Source organism: Dioscorea cayenensis, unplaced genomic scaffold (assembly GCF_009730915.1).
Source record: "Dioscorea cayenensis subsp. rotundata cultivar TDr96_F1 unplaced genomic scaffold, TDr96_F1_v2_PseudoChromosome.rev07_lg8_w22 25.fasta BLBR01001573.1, whole genome shotgun sequence".
Classification (NCBI taxonomy): domain Eukaryota; kingdom Viridiplantae; phylum Streptophyta; class Magnoliopsida; order Dioscoreales; family Dioscoreaceae; genus Dioscorea; species Dioscorea cayenensis.
The window spans coordinates 125,245-150,164 of record NW_024087964.1 but is presented as its reverse complement, the minus strand read 5'-3'; the positions used below and the strand labels follow the sequence as shown (position 1 = coordinate 150,164).

Sequence of the window (24,920 nt, the reverse complement as noted above, 5' to 3'; positions counted from 1 at the left end):
ATAATTTAGCAACATTTGGCAGGCCTGTCCTATATTTAAAGCTAGTAAAATTAGAAACCTAGGAATCATTTATTTGTCAAGACGGCGGTCCTTGGATCATAGTCAAATATTTCAATAATCATGACCTTAATTATATTAATTAAATTTCTCATCCATAAGAGTTGACATTGGTTTACTAAGTTTCATGTTTGATTAATGAAGCATTGAATCAAGGTCAACCTTATAGTTTATGGAATTAAGTCACACAACATATATAAACTCAACAATTGGAATGAGAATGACAAAAAAAATAAAATTTTAAAATTAAATTATAATTGACTAATTCCATTTGTCCACCATGATTATTAAATTAACTGTGTAATGAAAATCAAATTTGTCCAGAATTAATTGGTATTAACGAAGCATTAAATTTGTTTATATCCATTTGTAAAAGCCATTTTTGCATATATACCGCATAAAATATCAAATTATTTATTTATTTTAAATTAAATTAAAATTAAAATAAAAAAAAATAATAATTAACCTTATTCTCTCTATCTTTTTATTCCCTCTCTCCTTTTATCAATTTTTTAAAAAAAATTAATGTTGTTTTATGTTTTTTTTTTTGACTTTCTTCTGATGTTAGCTGTGTTTTTTTTCAGTTTCAGCCCTGATAAATTGAGGTTTATTAATTTTTATTAAAATAATAATAATAATAATAATAACAAATAAATAAATAAATAAAATTTATATTTACTTAAAAAAAATAAATAGGCAGTTGAGAATGATTACTCATTTGTCCGAGGGTATTCAACCAAAATAACCATCTAGTGGCATTCCCGTAATTCTAAATATATCCAGGACCAATTAAGTCATTTCAAGTCATTGTACGACGAGCTATTTAAACCCAAGCTCCCCAACAAACCAAAGCGATCAAGAGATCAGAGAGAACCGATACCTCCGACGAGCTCTTCTTCGCTTCGAGAACCTTCGAGAAGGAATGCAGGATCTCCAATCGATCGCCGGCGCCAGAGCCGGCTTCGTCTTCGGATCCGGCGTTCACCGGCAACTCCGCGGCCTCCCTCCGGCCCCTCACCAGCAACCCCCTCTCAAGTGCCCTCGCTGCGGCTCCTCCAACACCAAGTTCTGCTACTATAACAACTACAACCTCTCCCAACCCCGCCACTTCTGCAAGTCTTGCCGCCGTTACTGGACCCGCGGCGGCGTCCTCCGCAACGTCCCCGTCGGCGGCGGCTCCCGTAAGCCCTCCTCCTCCTCCTCTAAGAAACCCTCCTCCTTTTCTAAGAAATCATCTCCATCTCCGTCTCCATGTCCATCTCCATCTCTATCCCCAATCTCGCAGCCAAACCCTAATCCAATCGCCGATCCGCAAGCCTCGCCGGAGGACGTGATAGGTCCCGGCGCAGTCCCTTCGATCCTTTCCTTCCCCGAAGTCTTCGATCCGGCGCCGATCGCCGGATATGAGATCAGGATCTCCGGGTTCAACCATGATGCGGTGCAAGAGGACTTGATTCCCAGCGGTATGTTCACCGGCGGTGGTGATATCGATCCAGGACTCTTTGATCTAACGTACGCCGTTGATCCGCCGGCTTTTTGGAACACTCTGAGCTGTGGTAACTGGGGAGTTGCTTCTGATCCTTCTCTTTTTATCCCTTAATTACTTAATTAGTTTTCTCTAATCTTATAATTATGTGAGAATTTTATATATAATTTCAACCATTTTCTTTGTTTTTGTTGTTTATATGGGAATTGGGATGGGCTTAGTCTGACCTCCTTTGATGTAATGTAAATTTAAATGTTTTTTTTTTATATTTCTAATCTTAAGAATATATATTTGATGATTTGAACTTTAATCTTGATTAATTTCTAAATCCTCGTATTGATTATAATTATGTATAATTAGTTTTCTGATTAATTGTGTGTGTCTTGTATTTACTTGCCTGAAATCTATTTGATTTTCATGAACTCATAGATTTTTTTGATAATTTTATTTAATTATCCAACATATTATTTGCATATTGAAATATTGAAATTGGAAAAACAATTCAATTTTCCATCGGCCTACTATATATTTTTCAAAGAAAAAAAAAATCGAAATTTTTTGTTGTTATTTTTTAAAAATAGCACGGCCTCTTTTGTCCCTTAATTTTTTTATTTATAAAAAAATTAACTCTTATTGTTCGGGGTTTATTTTGAAAGCCATTAATTATCACATATGTATCCAAAATTTAAAAAAAAAATGAAAATTTTAAAATATTTATTTTTATGTCTAAAATAATTAATATTTAGGATTTAATTTATTTGTTTTTTAATAAATGTTATAAACGAATATACACGGATGTGTGCCCTGGATTTAAAAAAATTTAATTTTATCAATATTATTATTTTTTAAAAAATTATGGATCAACGGCTTTGACAGGATTAATTATGATTTTTATCAATTAAACGTAATTTATTATTTCACCGCTAAAAACAAAGAAAAACGAACAAAAAATTGAATGCCTGTGTGATCCACTAATAATTATCCAGTCACAACACAATATGAAAATAATTCAAAAAATTATTCAATAAATAATCAGCTGATAATGGCTGGAGTGCGCTGACGTGGTAACGGGTCCCACCGACCCATGCGCGTGAACACGTTTCCACATCATGGGGCCCACGATGAGCTCAGAGTTGTTGGTGTGTGCGCTGCGCTGCGATGCGGCACAGGTTAAAAGGCGCACGTGGCGGATGGAGATTGGACTGAGGTGGGCCCGTCAAGAAGGTTTGAGAAGAAACAGGGAGTATGGGGCCCACTGGGCGTGTGGTGCGGTGGGGACCATCACTGATGCACACCCATGTGCTCTTAAGATATGTACGGGTTTTGATTTGATATTGTGGGACCTAGTGTTTGGACTAACGTGTGAAACGGCGACCTTCGCAACGGATTTGGAAGTTTGTTATTATATATGTAAATGCAATCCAACAGTTTATGGTGCTAATATTTGTATGGATAATATTTGTATGGATAAAATTTTCAAAAAAAAAAAAAAAATCTTCTGTTTAAATTTATCTGTATATTTAAAAAAAAATTAATTTTTTTTAATGCATTTAGAAAATTCTTTATAGTTAAAAGTTAGTTGAGTTATTATTTGAAAACTAAATAAATAAGCATTTTAAATAGTAATATATTGAACAATTATCAGTACAATTGTTGTTGTTATTATTAGAATACCAAATATTGCAGAATATTTGGTTTGAACGTAATAGATATATTTTTTATTAAAAAACATTATTATGAAAATCATCACTATATTGCTATTATATAGATTATTACAGCTTCTGATGTTAAAAAATAGCTAGAATAGACAATTCAATTGTAATTGCACTTAGTTGTGATTGGTAAATATAAATTGGAGTTCCTAGATCATACTATCATTATAGGAGATCCAGCTCAAATGATTTTTAGAGAGCTAGCTAACCTAGCGTGCTCCTACATTCTTCTCCCTTGGGCCTTTTAGGGTATGTTGTTCTTTTGTTTGATTTTTTTTTCTTCTTATTATCCACGGTTTTTACGTTGTTGATGCAGTTTACACTACAAAAAAATTGCCATATACTGACGCTTTTCAATAGTAACAATTAAATTCCGTAGTTATAGACTGGTTTTTACTAACGATACTTTAAAACTGTCACTATATATAAGATATTTATTGACGCATTTTAATCTGTTGGTATAGGTAGACTTTTTATCTATAAGTAATACCAAATTTAGTAAATTATAGATTATTTATACCAACGGAACATTCAATTTGTCGTAATAGATACTGACATTTACTTACAGATATTGTTCCACTTAGTATAACTACTACTCTATACTTATACTTATCAGCCCTTATCTATAGCGAATAGTTAAATCGTAGTAGTTTATATATTATTTATACCAATGAATCTTTTAAAAAGTGTTAGAATGTACATGACATTTAGTGACTTTTGAAATCATTCCGCTTGGTAGAGCTATATGTTTTGAATTTTATTTAATTTTTATATTTATGTTTAGTAGAGCATGGGTTAATAATAATAATATTATCAGAATTAAATTTTCTTTTATATATTTTCTTTTATAATTTGATTTTAAAATTTTGGTACAAAATTAAAGATAATTATAAATATTATAATATTATTATAATATTATATGATTATAGCTGAAAATTTTGTAATGAAAGGTTGACATATGGCAATACACTTTCTACTTTAATATATATTTATAGATATATTTGATATTTATGCTCTCTTTTATGATATTTATATAATCTTATTGAAGTCGCTAAATAAAGTGAGAACCAATACACAATATATATAAACTCTATTATTGTTAAAACTTAAGTCCGAATTTATCAAGAATGAAAGGTTTATAAAAATATTACATTAATTATCAGAATATTAATAAAAAAATAAAGTTTTGTTGCCTTTATCAGAACAGTTCTACTTTCTCAGAGACTCTTCTCTCTCTCTCTCTTAACCTCACCTGGCTTCTCTTGCTTCTCTCTTTCCACTTTGCAAACCCTAGAATCTCCGATCCGTTCTACGGCGATCTCAATACCCTCCCCTTTGTCTCGATCGCTGATTATTTCATTGCGTTACAGGTATGAATTGATCGAAAGTTTTTTTTTTGGGGCTCTATTTTCATCTAATTTCTCGTTGATTCTGCCCTTCTTTTCTAAATTTTATAAATTGCTTGAAAAACGTGAGGCAATGAGAATTTCCTAGTGTTTTCTTAATTTTTGTTGGTATTTATTCGTCGATTTGGCCAGTGTGGAGTTTGATGTGCAATGTTGTTCTTCGATTAATGGTGGATTGGTTGTTGGTCTTTCCTTTGGATGAGGTTTTGATCTGGGTTTTGCGTTTTAAGAATTTGATCTGTTCAATTGATGCTCATTTTGGAAGTGCTAGATGATCTTAGGTTTTGATTTGCATTGCTTCAGGTTGTGGTGATCTCTGACGAAGGCGGAGGGGTTGCGGTCTTCGTTATCTGGTAGGGTGTTGTATTCCAAATTCATCTTTTTTATGTTCTTCTACGTATTAAGAGGAAATTATTCATTGCAGATCACAGAGGATTTTGAAGAAGTTCCTGTTCAAAGCCATGGGTTTGGTATTCTTGATGTTGGAAATCGCTCACCAGTAAGTTGTACAAACTGTGATTTCAAATAGTTTATAGGATACATAGTTTTTGCTGTGTTATAATTAAGTTAAACATGAGCAGTATCATTACATTCAGTGCTTGAATTGAAATGTGGCTCTTGAATTAATTGGTCTTTATAGAAGGCACCTTCAGAGAAGTATGCTGTTTGACCCTTTTCTTCCCTTTTTCACTGAATTCTCAATAACAGGATGAAGCATGGGCTGCTGGAGGGAGTGGTATTTTGCTGAGAACGATGAATGGTGGCAAGTCATGGACTCGTGATAAAGCTGCAGACAATATAGCTACAAATCTCTAGGGTTTCTACAGTCACTGGCGCTGCCGATCGATTCAAGAGCTCTTGGAGATCCTCCATCGCGGTTGAGGACATCCAAATAGAGTGGAATATCATGTGAGGACTCTGTGATTCTCGGAATTTTTCGTCTTTGATTGCTTATATTTGATTATTTTAGAGCTAGCAACTTGGTTTCTGCGAGGAATTTTGCTTCTTAATTTATGTATTTAATTTTATTTTTATTAGTTGTTTTCTGTTGGATTTTCATTTTTGTTGGTTTTATGGCTCGGTTTTTCTCAGGTTTACGCGGTTTACTGTTTTTTTTTTTAATTTAGAATTTGGGGGATTTAATGATGATTTGATACTTAATTGTGTATGCAGTTCGATGATTGAGGTTTTTTTTAAGGATTTGAAATTAATATTGCAGCCAAATGGTGAAAGTGGACTTTTTTCCTTTGTTATTTGTGTTAATGGATTTTGTATCAGCTTTTATATCATTGAAATTTTTAGATCTGCGAAACGGCAGAGACAATGATTAAGTTAAACACCCTAGCTGAACAGGAATCATTTTATCCTTTACGTGTTTCTCTACCAAGTCATTTTTTTCTCTTTCATGTTTCGATTCGGTTATCACTTTACTAAACAGGAATAATTTTATCCTTTACTTGTTTGAAAAATAGTAATGATCATATGTTCTTCTGCCATTACTGCGCCCTTCAGTGGAGCAAGAGGTAGTTGTTCATTCCTGTCAAGGGATATAGGATTTGTGAGATATATCCATCCACTTTGCTTTTATAACCCTTCCCTGCTAAATACTATCTAAATATTGTATCCAAGTAAAACCTAGTTCAACTGCATATATGCCATTATTTACAAGTGCTTACTTACATGTGGAATTTCTGTAGTTGATCAGTTATGGGCCTATGGTGGTGAATTGTGGCCTTTTTTGGTGTCTTTGTTTTCTGAGATATATTATATATAGATATATAGATATAACATCTTGATCTACTTCATTTATAATATTATTATAATATACATATATTACCAAAGAGACATTAATATAAATCCACAGGATGCTATGATATAGATATATGTACATGTATGGTACTCATTGCAGTAAATTATAAGGTCAATATCAAAGTAGTTATGATTGTCATTTATTAATGCAATATGTTACGGTGATCACCGTCGTTGTTGGCCGGAGACCGGTTCCTTCTGAAGATCATTCAGAGAAGGTCATGAGAATCCTTAATTCAGTGCCAAGTCTAGGAGCTGGTCATTAATATATATAGTTTTGGTTTTTTTTTTTGTAGGCTTTTTATATAAATATACACTTTGATCAATTGTTTCTTCATGTTGTTTCATGTTAACATGAGAAGCTTATATATATATATATATATATATATATATATATTTTGGGGTGATGATATGATGAGGAGTTAAGTTAGTTAAGAAATGTAAATGAAGAAGAGAAGAGCTTCCAATAACTTAATTTGCATGCATTATTTTGGCTGTCTAATTAATGAAAGGGACCAAATCTTATATTTGGTTTTCCCTTATCAAAAAGAATATTTGATTATAAGAATTTTTTTACCCATAATAGTGAATGTTTTAGATATTTTTTAGTTCTTAATAACATGTCCTGAGAGAGAGGAAGAGAGAGAAAGCAAGAATCCAATGAGAAGAAGAATCAAGTTAAAATTATTAAATAATTAATTCACTAATTAATTAAACAATTAATTGAGGTTCACAAACATGTAAGAGCATTAAGACAAAGAATTAGAAAGGAGCTTTTTGACTCATTTTGTGGTGTCCATTGTTGCCTTGATATTCCATCCAAAGAATATTAGTTCAATAATAATAAAAATAATAATACTACTACTACTAATAATAATAATAATAATAATAATAATAATAATAATAATTATAAAAGTGGCATCCAAGTCCAAGAAGATGTGTCGTACTGTCATGTGTGCACAATGAGTTTTCCCTGTCAATAGGATGAATTTTTATTGGTTTATGTAAAATAAAGTATTAATTATAAATAGATGTTAGTTTGATGTGGGTACTACTCCAAAGGGATGGCGCCAAATTAGTCAAGAGGGTTAATCAAACAGTTTTTTTATTTGTCGTGTTCTTTGTTGATTCTTTGCTGTTAGGATTCTCATCTAGGTTTTCTGTAGCTATGGCTTCTAGAACTAGGGGTTTTAAGAGCAGGCAGCCTCACCCTCCAAAGACCTGTCTATATTCCCACGTACACACCCTTTGCATGGATGGCTAGTATAGCATATTCAATTATATATCATTCATTGTGTATATTTCTTTTCACTTATCATATATGATGAACAATAATTGCTCATCATTAACAATCACTTGTAAGTCTCTCATCTAAAAAGAGACAGATTCATTTGATATATTTATTTACTCTTTCTAGTTTTTAAGCAATACCATGATATGCTGAACAGTAATTGCTCTTCATTAACAATCACTTGTAAGTCTCTCATCTAAAAAGAGACAGATTCATTTGATATATTTATTTACTCTTTCTAGTTTTTAAGCAATACCATGATATGCATTTGATTTTAATGGTATTGTTGGTAAATTTTTAATGGTCTTTGATATATATCATTGTTTTTAATCTTTACAAGTTATTACTAGTTTGCAAATCCTTTTAGCTATTATTGTGTAAACAATTTTAACTTCTATTTTATATAATTTGTAGGTACCTGATGCTTCTAGTGCTCAACAAACGCCGCGTGGGAATAATCATTCTCATGAATCAAGTCATCAAGTAAATCCAAATGCATCAAGTAAGCTCTTATTGTCTCCAAATGAAAAGAAGGCATGACATGTTGTATATTTTTTACTTATAATTTTTTTATATTATTCAGCTTATTATTTTAAGTTTTTATATTAGTGTTTTATTGTTACATACATCTTATTAATTGTAATTTTTTTTAAAATGGTTTTTGTAGGTGATGCTGTTTAGAAGATGACATCGGTTCTACTTGAGAAAATTCTTGTTGCTTTATTGAGTTGTTAGACATGAAATGAAAGTAGTTTATTTTTGTGTTAGATTTGAAATTGAGGGAAGAACTCTTGGTTGTCAAGATTGAATGGTGGTTTATTTTTGGACATATACCTTACAAATATATGTTTGTGGTGATGTAATAGTTTTTCTTTTTTATTTTTAGTGGAATGTTTTTGTGTTTTTTTAATGGCATTGATTGTTTTAATTTATTGTAAATTAATTTAATTGTGTATGAGTTATTAAACTATTCATAATATATTTCCAGGGGTAACAATAATAGTTTTATTGACGAATTAATTATTAATATAAAAATTTTTATCGGCGGTATAGTCGTTGCTAAAGCTAGACATGTTTTTTTGAATATACATCTATAGCAATGGATGTTGTAGTTATTGATAAATCAAATGGATTTATTCTAACAAATATTGTAACCGTTGGTATAGGTCTATGCTTATGAGATTTTTATTGACGGTAAAAAATGTTGGAATATACATTTTATCATTAGTATAAGGTAAATAAATATGAGATGCTTTACCAACGGTGAGATTAATAGTTACAGTTAAATTCCGTTGGTAAATCCCATGAACCTTTTCCAATAGAAGTTATAACCGTTGGTATAGATGTATGTGCACAAGACTTTTACTAATTGTGAAAAAATTGTTGGAATAAGTGTTTTTATTGTTGGTATAGGATAAGTAATTTGACGGTGCTATCTCAACAGTATAACCAATAGTTACAATCATATTCCGTTGGTAAAACTAATAAATCTATTCCAACAAACGCTATATCCGTTGGTATAGGTCTATACCTACAAGGCTTTTACCGACGGTAAAATAAGTGTTGGAATAGCTATTTTTACTGTCGGTATAGGGTTTTGGGACCTTTACCAACGGATTTTTGACTTTTACCAACGGATTTTACACCGTCACTATATGGCAATTTATTTGTAGTGAATTATTTGCCGGTTATTATTCATAATTAATGGACTCTTCTATTGTTTATGCTCTCCCTTAACCCCATTTGTTTGTCTCTCTGTCTATTATGTTTTTTAGAAAAAAACAAAAGTTATTAGAAGACTAATAGCTTCATTATTCGTTAAAAAAAAACTAATAGCTTCATTGAGAAATTACAAAACTAAGGTTGGAATATTGGATATGCTTTTGATTTAAGATTGGTAATTTTCTACCAAAGAAAACTAAAGACTTGGCTTTGGAAAATTTCTCGGTTAACTTATTTTTAAAAGAAGTTTGTAAATATTTTTAAGATGCTTGGGTGTTATTTTTGAAAATTGTGAATAAACAACTAGGTTTTAAACTCTCAACTTTTGAGTACAGTGGAGAATGAAATACCAATTATTTTATTACAGAGGTGGTATATTTTTAGATTTAATATGTTGTTGTCTAAGTTGGAGGGAAATTTTTATATAAAAAAATTAAATAATTTAATATAATAGCTAATTATAAATAATTAAGGAAGGATGTATATGTATGTAAAAAAAACTCAAATTTTCTTGTATTTTCTAGATATATATATATATATATATATATATATATATATCTTTAAATTTTTAAATCAAAATTTGACGACCAATTAACCTGTAACTTTTAAGCATATATTCCGTTTTTCTAACTACCCCATGTCTATGAAAGGAGTTTGGTCTACCTGAGGTTTAATTTGGGCTTCCATATTATGGATGCTTCAAAGCCCTCGTTTTTTAGGTTATTTTATGAAATATTAAATTGGAATGGACTAATAGTCGGATAAATTAGATGGCCACAAAAGTTTTTGATTTATAATGTTAGGCCAAAAAAATTATTTTTTTAATACAAAATTTATAAAATTTCATTCTTAACGCACAAAGCGAAACGAATTGTTTTTGATGAGCGAGCATGCGTGGAACTGATGACCTTGTAAATGAGCTCATGTGATTGAAATAAATAAAAGGGGATAAATTACACCAATTACCACAAAAATTTTAGGTTTAAATCTACTTTTTTTAACACAAAACCCACATGCTAGATGTGCAATATTTGTAAAAATCATTATTTGATTCGGCATGTAGGTCAGTGCCACGTGTGTTCACTCATCAAAATTTTGGTTTTACTCGTGCTTGGAGCAAAGTTTATAGTTTTGTGTAAAAAAATAGTTTTTTGGCCATAGTGTTATAAACCCAAAACATTTGTGACAATAGGTGTAATTTACCCATTAACCATATTTGTGTTTTCTTGTTTCTTTGAGGAAAATATGTGCTAATTTTATTAATTTATTTATCTTAATGGGTTTCAGTGGCTTTCATTTTTGGGAAATAACAGAGAAATTGACTGACTAATTGTAAAATTAATTAGTGCTACTACATATCTTCATGCTATCACTGCTCAGCAGATGAAGTTAAGAGGGACTATTGTTATTATTATTGTTGTTGTTGATGCTTGTACAGTTGTACACCAATATACCAGTGGTTCTGTATGTTGCAATGTCTTTCATCATGTGATGAACTTCTAATATGTAGTTATGAACAAGTAATTACAGGGAGTTTTATTTTTAATATGAAATGGGCAAGCTATAGTGCTCCACATGGCTACAGTGCAATAAATATTTAACACATGTGAAGGCATGGGTTTTTTAAATATTCTACTCGCCCTCACTTTACTGATGTGGGGTTTTGATCTTCTATCATCCATGAGCTATGGGATTTTTCGTGTTAATAGCCTAAAAAATTGTTAGTGAATGCTATTTTTTTTATTTTGAAAAGTAAAATTCACATTACTAGCAAATAAATTACTTAGTTGATTATCCAAAAATTAATTTGAATTTTTATCCATTGTCTTCTTAAACCTATAAGAGAGGCAAGTTTGGCATGCATGTAATACTCTGTTAATTTAGTTTGAAGTTATAAATTTATCAAATTATTTTGGAATAAAGTTTTTAGAAGCAACAAGACTTTAACCGTTCATCTCATTTTCTCCACTGTTACGGAGCATCTTCCTGATATACGGTCCTTCAATTGAACCAAACATTTATAATTTCAACGAATTTTTGTGTACTCTCAACGGCTCTTTACAAAAAAAATAAAAAATAAAAATAAACCCAGATATAAATAAAAAGTAAGGAAAAAGACAAATTAAAAATTTTAAAAAAAATTAACAAAATAAAAAAAAATACCATCGTTCCGAATTTTGGGTGTGTATAGGATGACTCGTGCACATGTAGACATGGCCATGGTTCAAGAACAGCCAGTTACAGTTCCTGAACCACTGGTTCCGGTTTCAAAAAACTTTGAGGTAGAGTTTGGTTGGATGTAATTCTAAATGCAGTGAATTTTCAGTTATAATGTAACTGAAACTTTTTGGTTTTCAAAATACAGTGCAGTCAAATCTTGTGTTTGGTTGGATGTAATTGAAATTACTGTATTATAAAATTTTATGTTTGTTTGAAAAGATTTGTAAATCTAGAATTGGAAAACACATGTGTATATGTGTATGTATATGTGTGTATATATGCATATATGCATATATGCATATATACATATATACATATATGTATATGAGTATATATATATATATATATATAAGTATACATGTATATATGTATATATACATATAGTATGAGTATATACATATATATATAAGTATATATGCATAAGTATATATATCTGTATAAGTGTATATACTCATATTATATGTATATGTATATATATAAGTATATATACATATATGTATATGAGTATATATATGCATGTGTAAAAATACCCGCATATGTTTATATAAATATGTAAATGTATATGTGTATATATATTTCTATATATGTATGCATGTATGTGTATATATATACATTGGTTTTCAACTCTCGGGATTTGGTTTTACGCCCAATTTGGGCGTAAAACCAAATACACCAAAAAAACTATTGTCATGCAATCCCAATTACATCAGGATTTGTAAATACACCAAAACAAACAATGAATTTCATAAAGTAAAGTATTTGGTTTTACATGTAAAACCAAATACACCCAAACAAACACACCCTGAACCGTAATAGAACTGCCTAGGCAAGGTTCTTGGCTATTCAATTCCGGTTTGGTTCCGGTTCCGGTTCTAGCGGCTTTGTCGTTCACCTTCACAGTCCGATAAGCGAAGAAAGTCACAACAATTCCATTCCGTCTCAGAGGGAACTCCTTAGAAATCAGAATGATCGGAGGCTGCAACCATGATCGCCTTCTCTATCACTTTAAAGATATCAGAGTTCGAGCTACGGAAGAATCATCTCCAGTAATCCATCGAAGATGAACTGCCGACCATCTCGCTGCCGCTCGAGCTTGCTCCTTCCCACCTTCTCCACCATTAGGTCAGGCTTCCACATCTGTAGATCGATCCGGCCCACTACCTCAGATAGAGATTTAGGATTAGGATTTCATCAGAGTAGATTTAGGATTTTCAAGTCTTGAAGAGAGGGCCGGCCAAAAGAGTAAACAAATCAACAAAAAAAAAACTTAATCAATTGGTTTAATTCAAGTGTTTAGGCCTAACCTAATCAGATGATTCACACGACTCAAAGTCTTAAACTGTTAAACCTAATCAGATATCATAACTCATAATATTATTTTACATAATATAATAATATATATGTAACTAAGTAATTTGATATTTTGAATCTTTTGATTCAAGTGGAACAGCGGTTTGAACCGCCGGTTCCACAGTTTTTAAATTTTGAAACCGGAACCGAACCTTATATGAAGGTTCTAGTTCCAGTTTTTCCGGTTCCGGTTCCGGTTTTTGGCGGTTCGGTTTCGATTCGATTCCACGGTTTTGGTTCAAAATGGCCACGTCTACACATGGACCACATCATCATAAAAATCTAAAAAGGCTAACATGAAGAGAATTAAAGTCAATAACAATTAATCAAAATGAAATCCATGAACAATCAAATTAAACCAAGTTACATGTATGTAGATATGCATGTATAATATATATATATATATATATATATAGTCATTCCGAGATCACAATAAACTACAAATCCAAATCTTGCATTCATGACTAACTTATAATAATTAATAATGACCACATTATCAAGTGATGTTAGTGTAATAAGATAATGTAAGAGTCCAGATAAAACTGAGTCCAAACAACTACTACTATTAATAGATAAACTTGTTGTCCAGACCTGGCCCTGTTTTAAATCCGAACAGATCTAATTTGTCTTCTTTTAAAATCGGGTTGTCCGAATATTTGAGTTTTGTTAGAATACTATAAGTTATATTTAAGTTCACTAGAATTTAAACTATACAAAAATAATTTAATTCATATTGAATGCAAGAAAATAATGCCTGACAACCAAAAATCCAAATCAAATCATACAAAAATCCAAGTTTTAATAAAAAAAAAAGTTAAAAAACAATATAAGTATGAAGTTTTTAGAAGATTGGGCTTTAAACATTTGGGCTTAAAGTTGTGGGTTTTTAAAATTTGAGAGTTTAAAATTAAGGATCCACTCGTTTGAAATTTCCTTGTTCAGATCCAGCTAGAATTTAAATCCGAACAACCAAGTCATATCCAGACCCTGCCCCTATTAGCACAAATTATATGCAGATGTATTTTATTTCAAACCAGACAAAAAAATAAGCAAGCCCGGACAAGTATTGCCAGGTTACCTAGATATGGATCACCAGTGGTGGAGAAAATCTATTAAGTTAGGAGGATAGCATCAGTCATAGGTGGGGTAATTTTCTTGGTTGAGCACTAACCTTTGGTCATATTTCAATTTGAGCACCAACATTCAAAATGTATCAAAGTGAGCACTAATAATTAATTTGGTTACACCAGTGAGACTATTGGGGTTTTTCGGTGAGAATTCAGTGACGTGGACATTGGACTCCATGTCATCTTAACTCGTGGAGGCTGCCACATCAGTAATTTCTCCACATGTGCACTTCTTCTCCATGTTAGCTGCCACAACAACCTCTTCACCCCCTGTTCTCATCATCTTCTTCCCCTTTTCTCCCCTATTTGTTGATGTGGCAGCCTTCACCCTTGAAGATGACATGAAGTCTGGCGTCCACATCACTGAATTCTCACCGAAAAACCCCAACAGCCTCACCGGTGTAACCAAATTAAATGTTAGTACTCACTTTGATTAATTTTGAATGTTGGTGCTCAAATTGAAATATGACCAAAGGTTAGTGCTCAACCAAAAAAATTACCAGTCACAGGTGATACCTTGGAAACAATAAGCGTAGGTTTACTTGGGTCATGTATTGGCTATCATTTTTTAGGGATCATTGGTGAGTGAGAGTCAAGGAGCTCTAAAATTTGATTTAAAGTGGAGACTAAGTTCTCTAGCTTAATTTTTTTTTTCACATGTGGAGTTGCAAATAGCCATAGATCCCACTGTTGTTTGGCTAAACAACCCCAAATTTCCAGTTTGTTTAACGTGAGGATCACGGTTTTGATATGGTAATGCATGGAATGCTGTGGGTAATGAAAGAGCTCTATTGTACGAAAATGAGTTGAGAAGGCCTTATCAATTTTGTCATCGCCTTTGGGCTTGATGTTGTTATATTGGATTCTTAAAATAGGGAAAAGTATAAAAAAAATCCTTTGTAGTTTCTGAATTTTATAAAACAAGTAAAGTGGATTTTTTTTTTTTTTGATTCTATAATGTGTGGTTTCCTAGATTTGTAAAAAAGTGAAAAACCGCTAACAGTGTTAACTTTTTTATTTTTTGGCAGGGGCAAAATTGACTATTTATGTAATAAACTGCCACTTACCATAAAAACACGATTTTTCAACATGATTTTGTTTGGTTTTTGGCATTTAAGTTTTTTTTATTTAGTGAAATTTTAAGAGAGATAAATAAACTTAATATACATATATAGTAATATAGATATATTTATGTCATATAAATATAGTAATATGATGATATTGTCCATGTGAGTTAACACCGTTAATAACTTTAACGGTTTTTTTTAATCTTTTTGCAAAGATGGGAAATTACACACCTAATATAATCGAAAAAAAAATCCACATTCCTTATCTTGCAAAACTTTTAAACCACATGTGTTTTTTTCTTTGTACTTTTCCCCTTGAAATATGGTAATAGTTGCGATTATCATTCGCGACTGAGGGGTTGTTTGGTTGTTTGTAAGTAAAATTACATGTAAGTGAAGTTACAGTGTAAGTGGAAATGCTGTATTTTAACTTACATCACAGTTGTTTGGTTTGCTGTAATTTGAAATGTTGTATTTGTTTATTGTTTGTTTAGTTTGATGTAAGTTGAGGGGTATACTTACCATGTAAGTGAAGTGGTAAGATTACCCCTATCACAAGTTGTTAACACTAGTTATTTAATATTATTTATAATTCTTTTTAATTATATACTAGAATTCAATTTTATCTTTAAAAATTATTAATTACTTTAACTCTCATTATTTAAGCTTAATACTAATTTAAAATTAATTAATTTAGTGTTAATACTAATATTAATTACTTTAACTCTCATTAATTAATTTAGGTTTAATAACTATTTTTTGTAATCATTTTGATCTAATTCTAGTTAGAATTCTATCTATAACACAATTTATGCAGCTGGAAAAATTATTATTAAAATAGGAAATATTAAAAAGATGGAAAACCTTATTCCTCAAATTAGTATATGCTAATACTGCTCAAAAGATGGGTTTATTTACTCTTAAAATAAAGTCTCTTATTTCAAAAATGAAAAAAATATCCAAGGCTGATCCATTAGTTAGTCAATATTTTGAGAAAGATTGGTTTTCTCTTCCTTATACCTTTGCTGCAAAATAATACCCCAAAAAAAAAAAAGTTTACCTTTGATCTAATTCAGTTTAAAAAAAAGAAGACCCCCCATAAAAGTTACACAATTCACAAAAGAGGTCAAACAAGAAAGAGATCATGCTCTTTAAATTACAAATTGATTGCCTTGAACATTCTTCCAAATAATAGCTACCTAGAAAATTACTGGAACCCCAAAATACAGAAAAAGAAGTACATGGGGCTCGTGAAGAGAAAAACTTATGAAGAATTAATGTTCCTCCTACATATTACATAAAACATTATACATACACCAGTTGTTAGATTATAATATTACATTTGCACAAGTGAAGAAAGGGGGACTTTCGCGATAGATTTAGCCATCTAGAAGGAAGCTGCATACTACAATAGCATTAATGTTGTTGCTGGTTTTACTCAAGAAATTTCCTGATAGCATACAATGCCAGAAACTCCACCATAGCAAAGCCATCTTAAGAAGAAGAAGAGCGTGAGAGGAAGGGGTTGCGGATCTGGAGCTTAGGGCTTGGGAGAAGAAGCAGAGGAGTCGAAGTTTGGTGAGAGGAAGGCGAAGAAGATGGAATCGGCAGTGAAGGAGTCGGCGATGGTGGCGACATTGATGGAGATGATGGCAAGGTCGTGGGTGGTGCGTTGTGGATGCTGTTGATGGAGAGTCATTGGGAAAAGTTGAAGGGGTGATGGTAACCCTTTGTTTTACTCCATTTCCACTTATAGCCAAATTGGCTGTAAGTCAAAATACAACAAAACACTATCATGATGTAATTACTTTTACATGTAAGTGATGTTTTATAGACAACCAGCCCTTCTACATGTAAAACAACTTACATTACAGTCATTTACACCTATTTACATGCAACCAAACAGCCCCTGAGTGTATTAACTAGGTGTTGGAATCTTCATCCTTCAATCAAGTGAGACAGGAGTGCTTTTTCAAGTAATGTATTCCCTATTGTAGTATGAAGCCAAGATTTAAGCACAAGGTTAACTCTTTTCCCAACTTGTCTGCTATGAGAAATGTGGGTAAATTTTTTTAGGTGGGTACCGTATTATGGACATTTTTTTATATTGAAGATCAAACTTCAATTTGTATTATTTTGGTCACTCAACTTTAATTTGTGTTGACTGGAAGAGTACCAAAATGATTCCGAGAAGAATTTGATGACATGCATGCCATATTTTCTATGTCAACACCAATTTGCTACATTATCTGCATACGCAGGCATGCTACATTATCAAAGAAAGCCATATAGCCAGTCTTATAGACTAGTTTGCCAGGTCGACGTGCCATGTGATGTGTCAATAAAAGTGACCACGTGGTTTTTTTTTATGATGTGTCATGTCTGCGTATACAAATAATGCAAAAAACTGGTGTTAATATGATATATTGGGCATAAACATCACTAAATTCTTTTTAGAGTCTTCTTGTACCCTCCCGGTGAGTACAGATTAAAGTTAAATAACTAAAATGATAAAAATCGAAGTTTGATACTCAAAATACAAAATGACCTGGTATCCAATAAAGATACTTACTCTGACATCTATTCACTTTGATGATATTTTGGGCCTCCAATTCTTAGAGAATAGCCTTCTCTAGCAAGATAATAGATACAATATTTTCTTTGACCCATTGTTGCAACTTGGTCCTTGAGTCATGACAATTTTTTGGACATGGTGTAGGCCCTGCATCCCTTAGGTGTTGGTTCCCCCACCAAACCTTGATTAGATAATCCAAATACAAAACTGAACATTAGGTCATTCTGAATGTGAAAGATGGGGCTTGGAAGGTGTGATTGCCAAAAATCCAGACAAATTGTTGCCATTATAATTTTATATTAAGCTTTATAATGTATTTCAAAAATAATTTTTCATAGGAACCGATCTTAATATAAGATAAGCTAAAGAGTTTTTGGTCCAACGCTAGTGACTCACTGTGTAAAGTTTGATTTTTAAGATTTTCATTACCCACGTTTAAAACTTATTGGACGTAGTGATGCCAAAATGTCTTTGGCATGGGAATGCCAAAATGTCTTATATCATGGAGTGATGTTGCATGATCGGATGATTAATTTTTTGTTGTGTGTACGTTTTTAATTGTGTATTAGTAACATTTGCAAATATATATAGATATATATATTACAATGATGATGATGATGATGATGATGATGAGGACAGGGCCTTTAAATGACATATTCGCACTACTTGTTATTAATGGGAGTAGCTCTTTCTTTCTTTTTTTTAAAAGTGAATCTTGTACAGCACATCATAATTATTTTATTCTAAAGAGATGACTAAAAATAAAGCAAGATCAGCTTAGAAAAGCTCATTCCCACCTCCCTCCAAGGAAGAAGACCAGCTTAAGTACATGAAACAAGCTTCACATTAAGTCATTAATGGATTCTTCAACCCCTTTCTTATGTAGTTATGTTGCTTGTTTCATTCTGCTTTATGGTCTTCTTTTCTTGTAACCATGTCCAGGGATCATCTCCTGCAATGTTTGTATTTGGAGATTGCTCATCAGATGTTGGAAACAATAACTATCTTCATACCACTGATAAGTGTGATTTCCCTCCTTATGGCATTGACTATCCCGGCGGTGTGGCCAACGGCCGATGCAACAACGGCAAGAATGTCGCCGACTTTCTTGGTAAAATATATCTTGTTATACATCAAGCTGTATTATTTCTTTGTGTATCTGTGACATATATATTAATTATGCTAATGTGTATTGTAATAGCTGATAAACTTGGAATAGCATCACCAGAACCTTACCTTAGCCTGATGGAAACCAGAAAAACTCACAAATTTCTCCAAGGAGTTAACTTTGCCTCTAGTGGTGCTGGAATTCTCAGCTCTACTTATGAAGTAAGATCAAATTGATATCTTAATAGAACTTATATATTCAATGCTAATTACTGCTTTGCAGGGTCTTTGCATATCAATGGATACTCAGATAGACTACTATTCTTCAGTGTTTGAAGCTCTGGTGGAGAAGATGGACATTTCTCAGACTCAATGGCTCATCTCAAGATCTATATTTATGATCAACATTGGAAGCGTTGACATTCTGGTTTATAATGGAACTAGTTCATCAAACTATGTCAGTTTATTGATATCTACATTGGAAGGTCAACTGAAAGTAATTAACTGAGATTATCAACTCCTTTACGTACATACATATGCCTTTTCGTATAACTGATTTCTTTTTTCTGAAGAGAATATACGATCTCGGTGCGAGAAAGTTTGTGTTCATGGGGATTGAACCAGTTGGTTGCTGGCCAGCTTTAAGAGCTATGAACAAGAGCAATGGAGACTGCAACATAGAAGCAAATCAACTCTCATTTTTGTTCAATGAGCAAGCTGCTGTTTTACTGCAGAAAATGCAGTCAGAGTTTGCAGATATGAACTATTCCTTCTTTGATTCCTACAGAGAACTCAACAACTACATCAATTATCCCAAGACTTATGGTATATATATATATATATATAAATACATGAAAACATAATTGGCTAGTTTGATTTATGGTTGATGAATGATGATGGTTACTGCAGGGTTTAAGGAGGCCAAGGCTGCATGCTGTGGAATGGGATTCTTGAAAGCTGAAATTCCTTGCAATCCCTTGTCTTCATATTGTTCCAATAGAACAGAGTATGTATTCTGGGATAATTGGCGTCAAACAGAGGCCACTGCCAAGTTACTTGTGAGCACTGCCTTTGATGGATCACCACCAAATGTGTTTCCTGTTAATGTGAAACAATTGAGTGGCTTTTGTAGTGAGATTAATGCTCATGTTGTCCCATTTGTAGCTCAGTGATATGATGAACTTCTTATCAAATAACAACATTGGAAAATGTTCAGAAAGTTATAGATGGTGCCCTTGTGTTTGATTGACCATGCTTTGAAATTAGACATAATTCACATGGTTTTTATTTCTTTGATTTTAGCATGAAGATACGGAAATGAAGACGAGTCACCGTAAAAATTGAAAGGGTTACAATACCTTGTTACACTCGCAATTGATCATGATGTTTACATCTACAAATTACTGTAAATGAGACGAACTCGAACCCGCAGACTTTATCAAAAAAGAGAACTGAAAGATTAAGCCTCCATTGTGGAGACTGTTGTATTGATAAAATTATCTTGTGAAAGGTCCACCAACTCACCCTGTTTGAGTAATAATATTTCACATGACGCAAAATCAGACATGTATAAATCAGAATTATCTTCATATTCCACAAATAATTGAATTACGACGAAGATAATGATCAATTTATACAGAATGTCTCCACAACTCACGAAACTAAACAGGATTTCATTCACCTCTAAATTGCTCATATTTCATTATGTACACCAGTTTCAAATAGAAGGTATCAACTCCTCAAGACAATATTTGCTGAACACATGATTTGGATGGCGAAGTTAATAAATTGCCCAATGCTGATCTTGTATGATGAAATGGAGCTGATAAGGCAGTTGAGTAAAAAAGAACTGTTGTTTCAAAATCTACAGCAAAAGAACAAGATTCTCCAGAACCTCTGTTTTCTTAACTGCCTCTGGTCAGCTTTCGCCATTTTCACTGGGCTACTGTTCCACTCTGTCGGCAAGCTGTCCATCGAAGGAAAAAAATTTGAGTATTTTCTATTGCTAGAACAGTCAATTGTAAATGTTTTTTCTTTCTGCCTTTATTTTTTTTTACCCATTACAACAATCAGACAATAACTAGTTTAATCAGTAGCTAATATTTAAAGAAAATGGTAAACTTCCGTCTACATAAAAATGTACCAAGCTATCAACTGCAGGACAATGCACATCAACCTATATTATTTGAAACATCCAACTGACACTTATGTCTATTGTTTTGCAGGAATATTACTCTAAATTGAATTCACAGTTAATCTGGCAGAACAGTATAGTTCGAGAATTGAATATTTCGCTTGAAGCTTAATGAGCTTGAATTTTTTTTTGCTAAAATAACATGGTTAATTCGATTCAAGGCTATAAATGTCCCTGTCCTGGTAAGAAATTAAAAAGGAATAAAGAACAAGAAATTATAATATGTGAGGACATTTTAAAGGGCATTCAAGTCATCTATCAACTTGGACCAAACCATTAATAAACATCTACCTTTCTTGTGTAGTATTTGAAGTTAATTTCTAGAAAACTAGGAAATTTGGATCTAATATGAACTAAAAGTGCATACATTGGCTTTTCACTCATGTTTTTGATAACTGCAGTATCTACTTTGAATCAGTATTAATCAAATCAAATATTTAAATATCACAGATTGGCTGAAGAAGTAACTTCTACCTTGAATCCCAAATTCAAAATCACCTTAACAGTTAACATAAGAACCAAACATAACTAAATTATATATACACTACAGATGCAAGAAAGCTATTTCATTCAGTTGGACTATAGATGAATTGAACAGAAAAGAACGAAGACAATGTACTCACATGGGAAATGCAAAGGAACGCGCACTGGTCGTACTGCTGTCTGAACGATATGATATGCTACCTGAAAATGGTATCCGTCCTGATGCGATTATTGGTCCAGGCAAAGAACTAAGTCCGGAAAAACTTGACTCTCCTCTGCTAGGATGAAGAACTGAATTTTGATTTGAAGCTGTTGCTCCATCAGTTGCGGTGTCTTCAATCCCTCGATTTAACACATCAGATTTACATGACTGGTGAGCCTTGTCTTCCTTGTTTTCCTCTGTGTTACTTGAGTTTGTTCCTGCAGAGTCAAAATTGAACGTAGTGGCTTCACTTTTCACAGAGTTATCAGCAGTAGTTCCTCCCAATCCATGATTTGGTTTGGACTCTGTTACATCGAAGACAAGTATTGATATAGAGCTCCCCTGCTTGTCCTATAGCAACAAACACAGATGTTGAACATGAGAATTTGAAATCACAGGCATCGTTAAAATACTCTACTTATCGAGAAGATATCCACGCATGCATAACTACAGATTGAGATGCCTACAGTTATTCTAGGCTTCGCTCGTCATTTTTCTGAAAAAAAATGGAAAAAAAAATTGTAAATAAATTTTGGTAAAAAATGATGTACAACCTGGTGAGTGGAATCCAGAATTTCCTTTGCTTCAGATCTCCCAGAACATAATTTCTCCTCAGCATCCTTGTCAAAAACAGAGATAGAATTCCCATTTACTGGTGATTCCCTTATGTCAGGTGAACTAGGAATTCCGCCGGTTGCTACTCCCTCCATCACAATATTATCATTATCTTCTTGAGAATGGTTGAGTTCTGAAGAAATACTCCTCGTTCGTCCATTAATTTCTGTTTCAATTTTCTCAGGAGAATTGACCTTTTCATCAGAAAAGGAACCTGTTTTGCAAACATCCATTTCAGATTCAGAAACCAGTTTGTCAAGATCAAAGTCAGTATCAAATTCAGGACTAGCAATAGAACATGGGACTTCAATGTGCACATCTTCAGTTTGATTATTCTTCAGGTTAATTTCATTGCTTTTAAAACTTTCTTCTCCTAGATCACAAATACATTGAGCCGGCAGTTGCATTTCTTCTTCAAAGATGTCATTTGCCATAGGCAGTGCAAAACCATTGTGTCCCCCAGTTACATTCTCATCATCCAGTTCAGGGACATCATCCAAAAAAGGATTACCATGATGCACACCAGAATATGGAGCTTTTGCAAATCCATCATCCTTTGCATGCCCAAGACTAGACTGAGCTGGCTCAAAATCTTTGCAGGGTTCTTCACCATCGAAGATTTTCTTCTCAGTCGGCAGAGGAAGAGTATGTTCTCCTTCAATTACATTCTCATTATCCAACTTCAATATATCCATCAGAAAAGGGTTATTCTGGTAAGCAATACAACACACATTTTCTGAAGCAGGAATAGAACATATGGCTTCCAAACCATCAACCATGTGATGACCATTCTCTATGTTACCTTCAGTAGTTGCAGTCTCATTATCCAAATTCAACATATCAACCAGAAAAGGATTCCATTCAGTATCAAATTCATCTGCAAGAACAGAACATTTTGATTCCTTCTGGTCATCCTTCATGAAATTTTCATCATTTACAAGTCTATTTTCCCCGAAGCCATAACTAAATGGAGTGGTATCTTCAGAGTTCTCCTCCATGGAAGAGATAAGGCCATGTTTCCCTCCATTTATCATTTCATTATCTGGTTTCGAGATATCCATCCGAAAAGGATTACCACGATGCACCACCATATTCAAGACAAGCTTACAACTATGGAAATTCCCGACCTCTGAAGGTTCAACAGCAAAGTTAAGCATGGTTTATAAAGTATGTCACAATTAAGCAAAATGGCCAAATTGAAGGAATAAACACCATTTCAATAGAAATGGAAACATTTTAGAATTAGCAAAGGCTTACCAGTCAAAAAAGGAACAAGAATTCGCAAACATCGTCAAAACTGAAAACAATGCATTGCAGCAGAGATCATCAACCACAGCACAGAGTACAAGACCTTAAACATGGCATCTCATCAAGCACTTAATCTGCACTCAAGCATAAATGATTCAAAATGACAACCAAATCCAGCCAAACTCACTCCTGGCCATCAATCCAACCTATTTAAAATTAAACTTAATTTTCTAATCAAATTCATACTGGTTTTCAAACACTACCTCCATAGTCAACTCCAACCAAATCACAAGACTAAAAATAAAAAAAAAAAAATTAAAAAATAAAGAATTCAAGGAAGCAGCAAACACTTCACACAAACACAAAGTAAAATAGTAAAAAAATCAACAATGTTGATTATTTAATATAATAAAGAATACCTGGCAATGGAGATCTCAGATTTCTTGAAAAAAGGGGCAGATTTCCAGGAGTTAGGGTTTGGGGGAGAAGAAGAGGGGTGGTGGTGAAGGTGTGGGGGATTAAATTAATGGAAAAATTAATTAAAATTAAAGTGAAATGGAATGGTTGGTGGACATGGTGAGCATTAAATGTAGGTCATTAATGGCTTCCAGTTTCAGTTATGGACCATGACATCCCACCAAGCAAAGACATGTTTCTTGAATTAGGGTTTTGATTATCCATCAAATTCTTTGGAACTACTCTTGAAATTGGATACTTTAATTGAAAAATTATTGCTTGTTTGTTGTGAACAAGCTGGAACAGGTTTGTTGATTTTAGGGTTTGAATTAGGGTTTTGTTTATTTACTAGTTACTTTGAAATGCATGAAATTGGGGATAAATTGCAAAAGCAAAATTATGTATTGAGCAAGGGATGGTGACTTCATTGGATTTGGTTATTTTTTATACACCAAACACTTTGGCATTATTGAAAGTGAACATAAATTAGGGTTTGAGCTTGGATTGGGCAAAATATTTGGCAGGAAAAAAAAGGAAAGAAATTTAATAGGGGAAAAAAGTAAAGAAAAAAAAATGGTGTAATTTCCTGAATAGTCTATCATTAACTTGTAAATTTTTTAGTTTTTTTACTATTTTAATTTAACCATTTTAGTCCTCCTAAATCCTCAAAAAAAGACTGATCCTAAACTCTAACCCTATTAAATCCTAAAAAAAGGATTACTATGTCTTACTAAAAAGTAAATTTTAAAAATAAATTTAAAATGAGACAAAAACTGAACAACTCAATTAAACA

General features: G+C 32.6%; 3 protein-coding genes and 1 long non-coding RNA gene across 4 annotated transcripts; 3 read left to right on the top strand and 1 right to left on the bottom strand.

Moving 5' to 3' along the window:
- Positions 1-897: 897 nt before the first annotated feature.
- LOC120256708 (dof zinc finger protein 4-like) lies at positions 898-1,847 on the top strand. Its single transcript, XM_039264391.1, has one exon. The coding sequence runs from the start codon at positions 980-982 to the stop codon at positions 1,655-1,657; it is 678 nt and encodes a 225-aa protein (XP_039120325.1). The 5' UTR covers positions 898-979; the 3' UTR covers positions 1,658-1,847.
- A 2,600-nt stretch (positions 1,848-4,447) lies between these two features.
- On the top strand, positions 4,448-8,640 carry LOC120256709. The gene is made up of 6 exons (XR_005535391.1): positions 4,448-4,625; positions 4,965-5,014; positions 5,086-5,160; positions 5,370-5,570; positions 8,176-8,263; positions 8,429-8,640. It is a non-coding gene; the product is annotated as an uncharacterized LOC120256709 (long non-coding RNA).
- A 9,985-nt stretch (positions 8,641-18,625) lies between these two features.
- Positions 18,626-20,175, top strand: LOC120256706 (GDSL esterase/lipase At5g55050-like). Its single transcript, XM_039264387.1, has 5 exons — positions 18,626-18,933; positions 19,024-19,151; positions 19,213-19,425; positions 19,502-19,754; positions 19,839-20,175. Exons 1-5 carry the CDS (start codon positions 18,711-18,713, stop codon positions 20,099-20,101), a joined length of 1,080 nt encoding a protein of 359 aa, XP_039120321.1. The 5' UTR covers positions 18,626-18,710; the 3' UTR covers positions 20,102-20,175.
- A 407-nt stretch (positions 20,176-20,582) lies between these two features.
- On the bottom strand, positions 20,583-24,180 carry LOC120256705. The gene is made up of 4 exons (XM_039264386.1): positions 24,091-24,180; positions 22,363-23,552; positions 21,747-22,159; positions 20,583-20,895 (listed from the first exon to the last, which is right to left on the bottom strand). The coding sequence occupies exons 2-4, from the start codon at positions 23,512-23,514 to the stop codon at positions 20,787-20,789; spliced, it is 1,674 nt and encodes a 557-aa protein (XP_039120320.1). The 5' UTR covers positions 23,515-23,552; positions 24,091-24,180; the 3' UTR covers positions 20,583-20,786.
- Positions 24,181-24,920: the final 740 nt, after the last annotated feature.

Excerpts from the sequence above, each read along its gene's own strand:
- LOC120256708 (XM_039264391.1), top strand. The coding sequence starts at position 980 with ATGCAGGATCTCCAATCGATCGCCGGCGCCAGAGCCGGCTTCGTCTTC.
- LOC120256706 (XM_039264387.1), top strand. The coding sequence starts at position 18,711 with ATGTTGCTTGTTTCATTCTGCTTTATGGTCTTCTTTTCTTGTAACCAT. Across the intron at positions 18,934-19,023 it reads GAATGTCGCCGACTTTCTTG|CTGATAAACTTGGAATAGCA; the intron begins GTAAAATATATC and ends GTATTGTAATAG. Across the intron at positions 19,755-19,838 it reads CAATTATCCCAAGACTTATG|GGTTTAAGGAGGCCAAGGCT; the intron begins GTATATATATAT and ends TGGTTACTGCAG.
- LOC120256705 (XM_039264386.1), bottom strand. The coding sequence starts at position 23,514 with ATGGTGGTGCATCGTGGTAATCCTTTTCGGATGGATATCTCGAAACCA. Across the intron at positions 22,160-22,362 it reads TTCTGGATTCCACTCACCAG|GACAAGCAGGGGAGCTCTAT; the intron begins GTTGTACATCAT and ends TTGTTGCTATAG. Across the intron at positions 20,896-21,746 it reads CGTTCCTTTGCATTTCCCAT|CTTGCCGACAGAGTGGAACA; the intron begins GTGAGTACATTG and ends TTCGATGGACAG.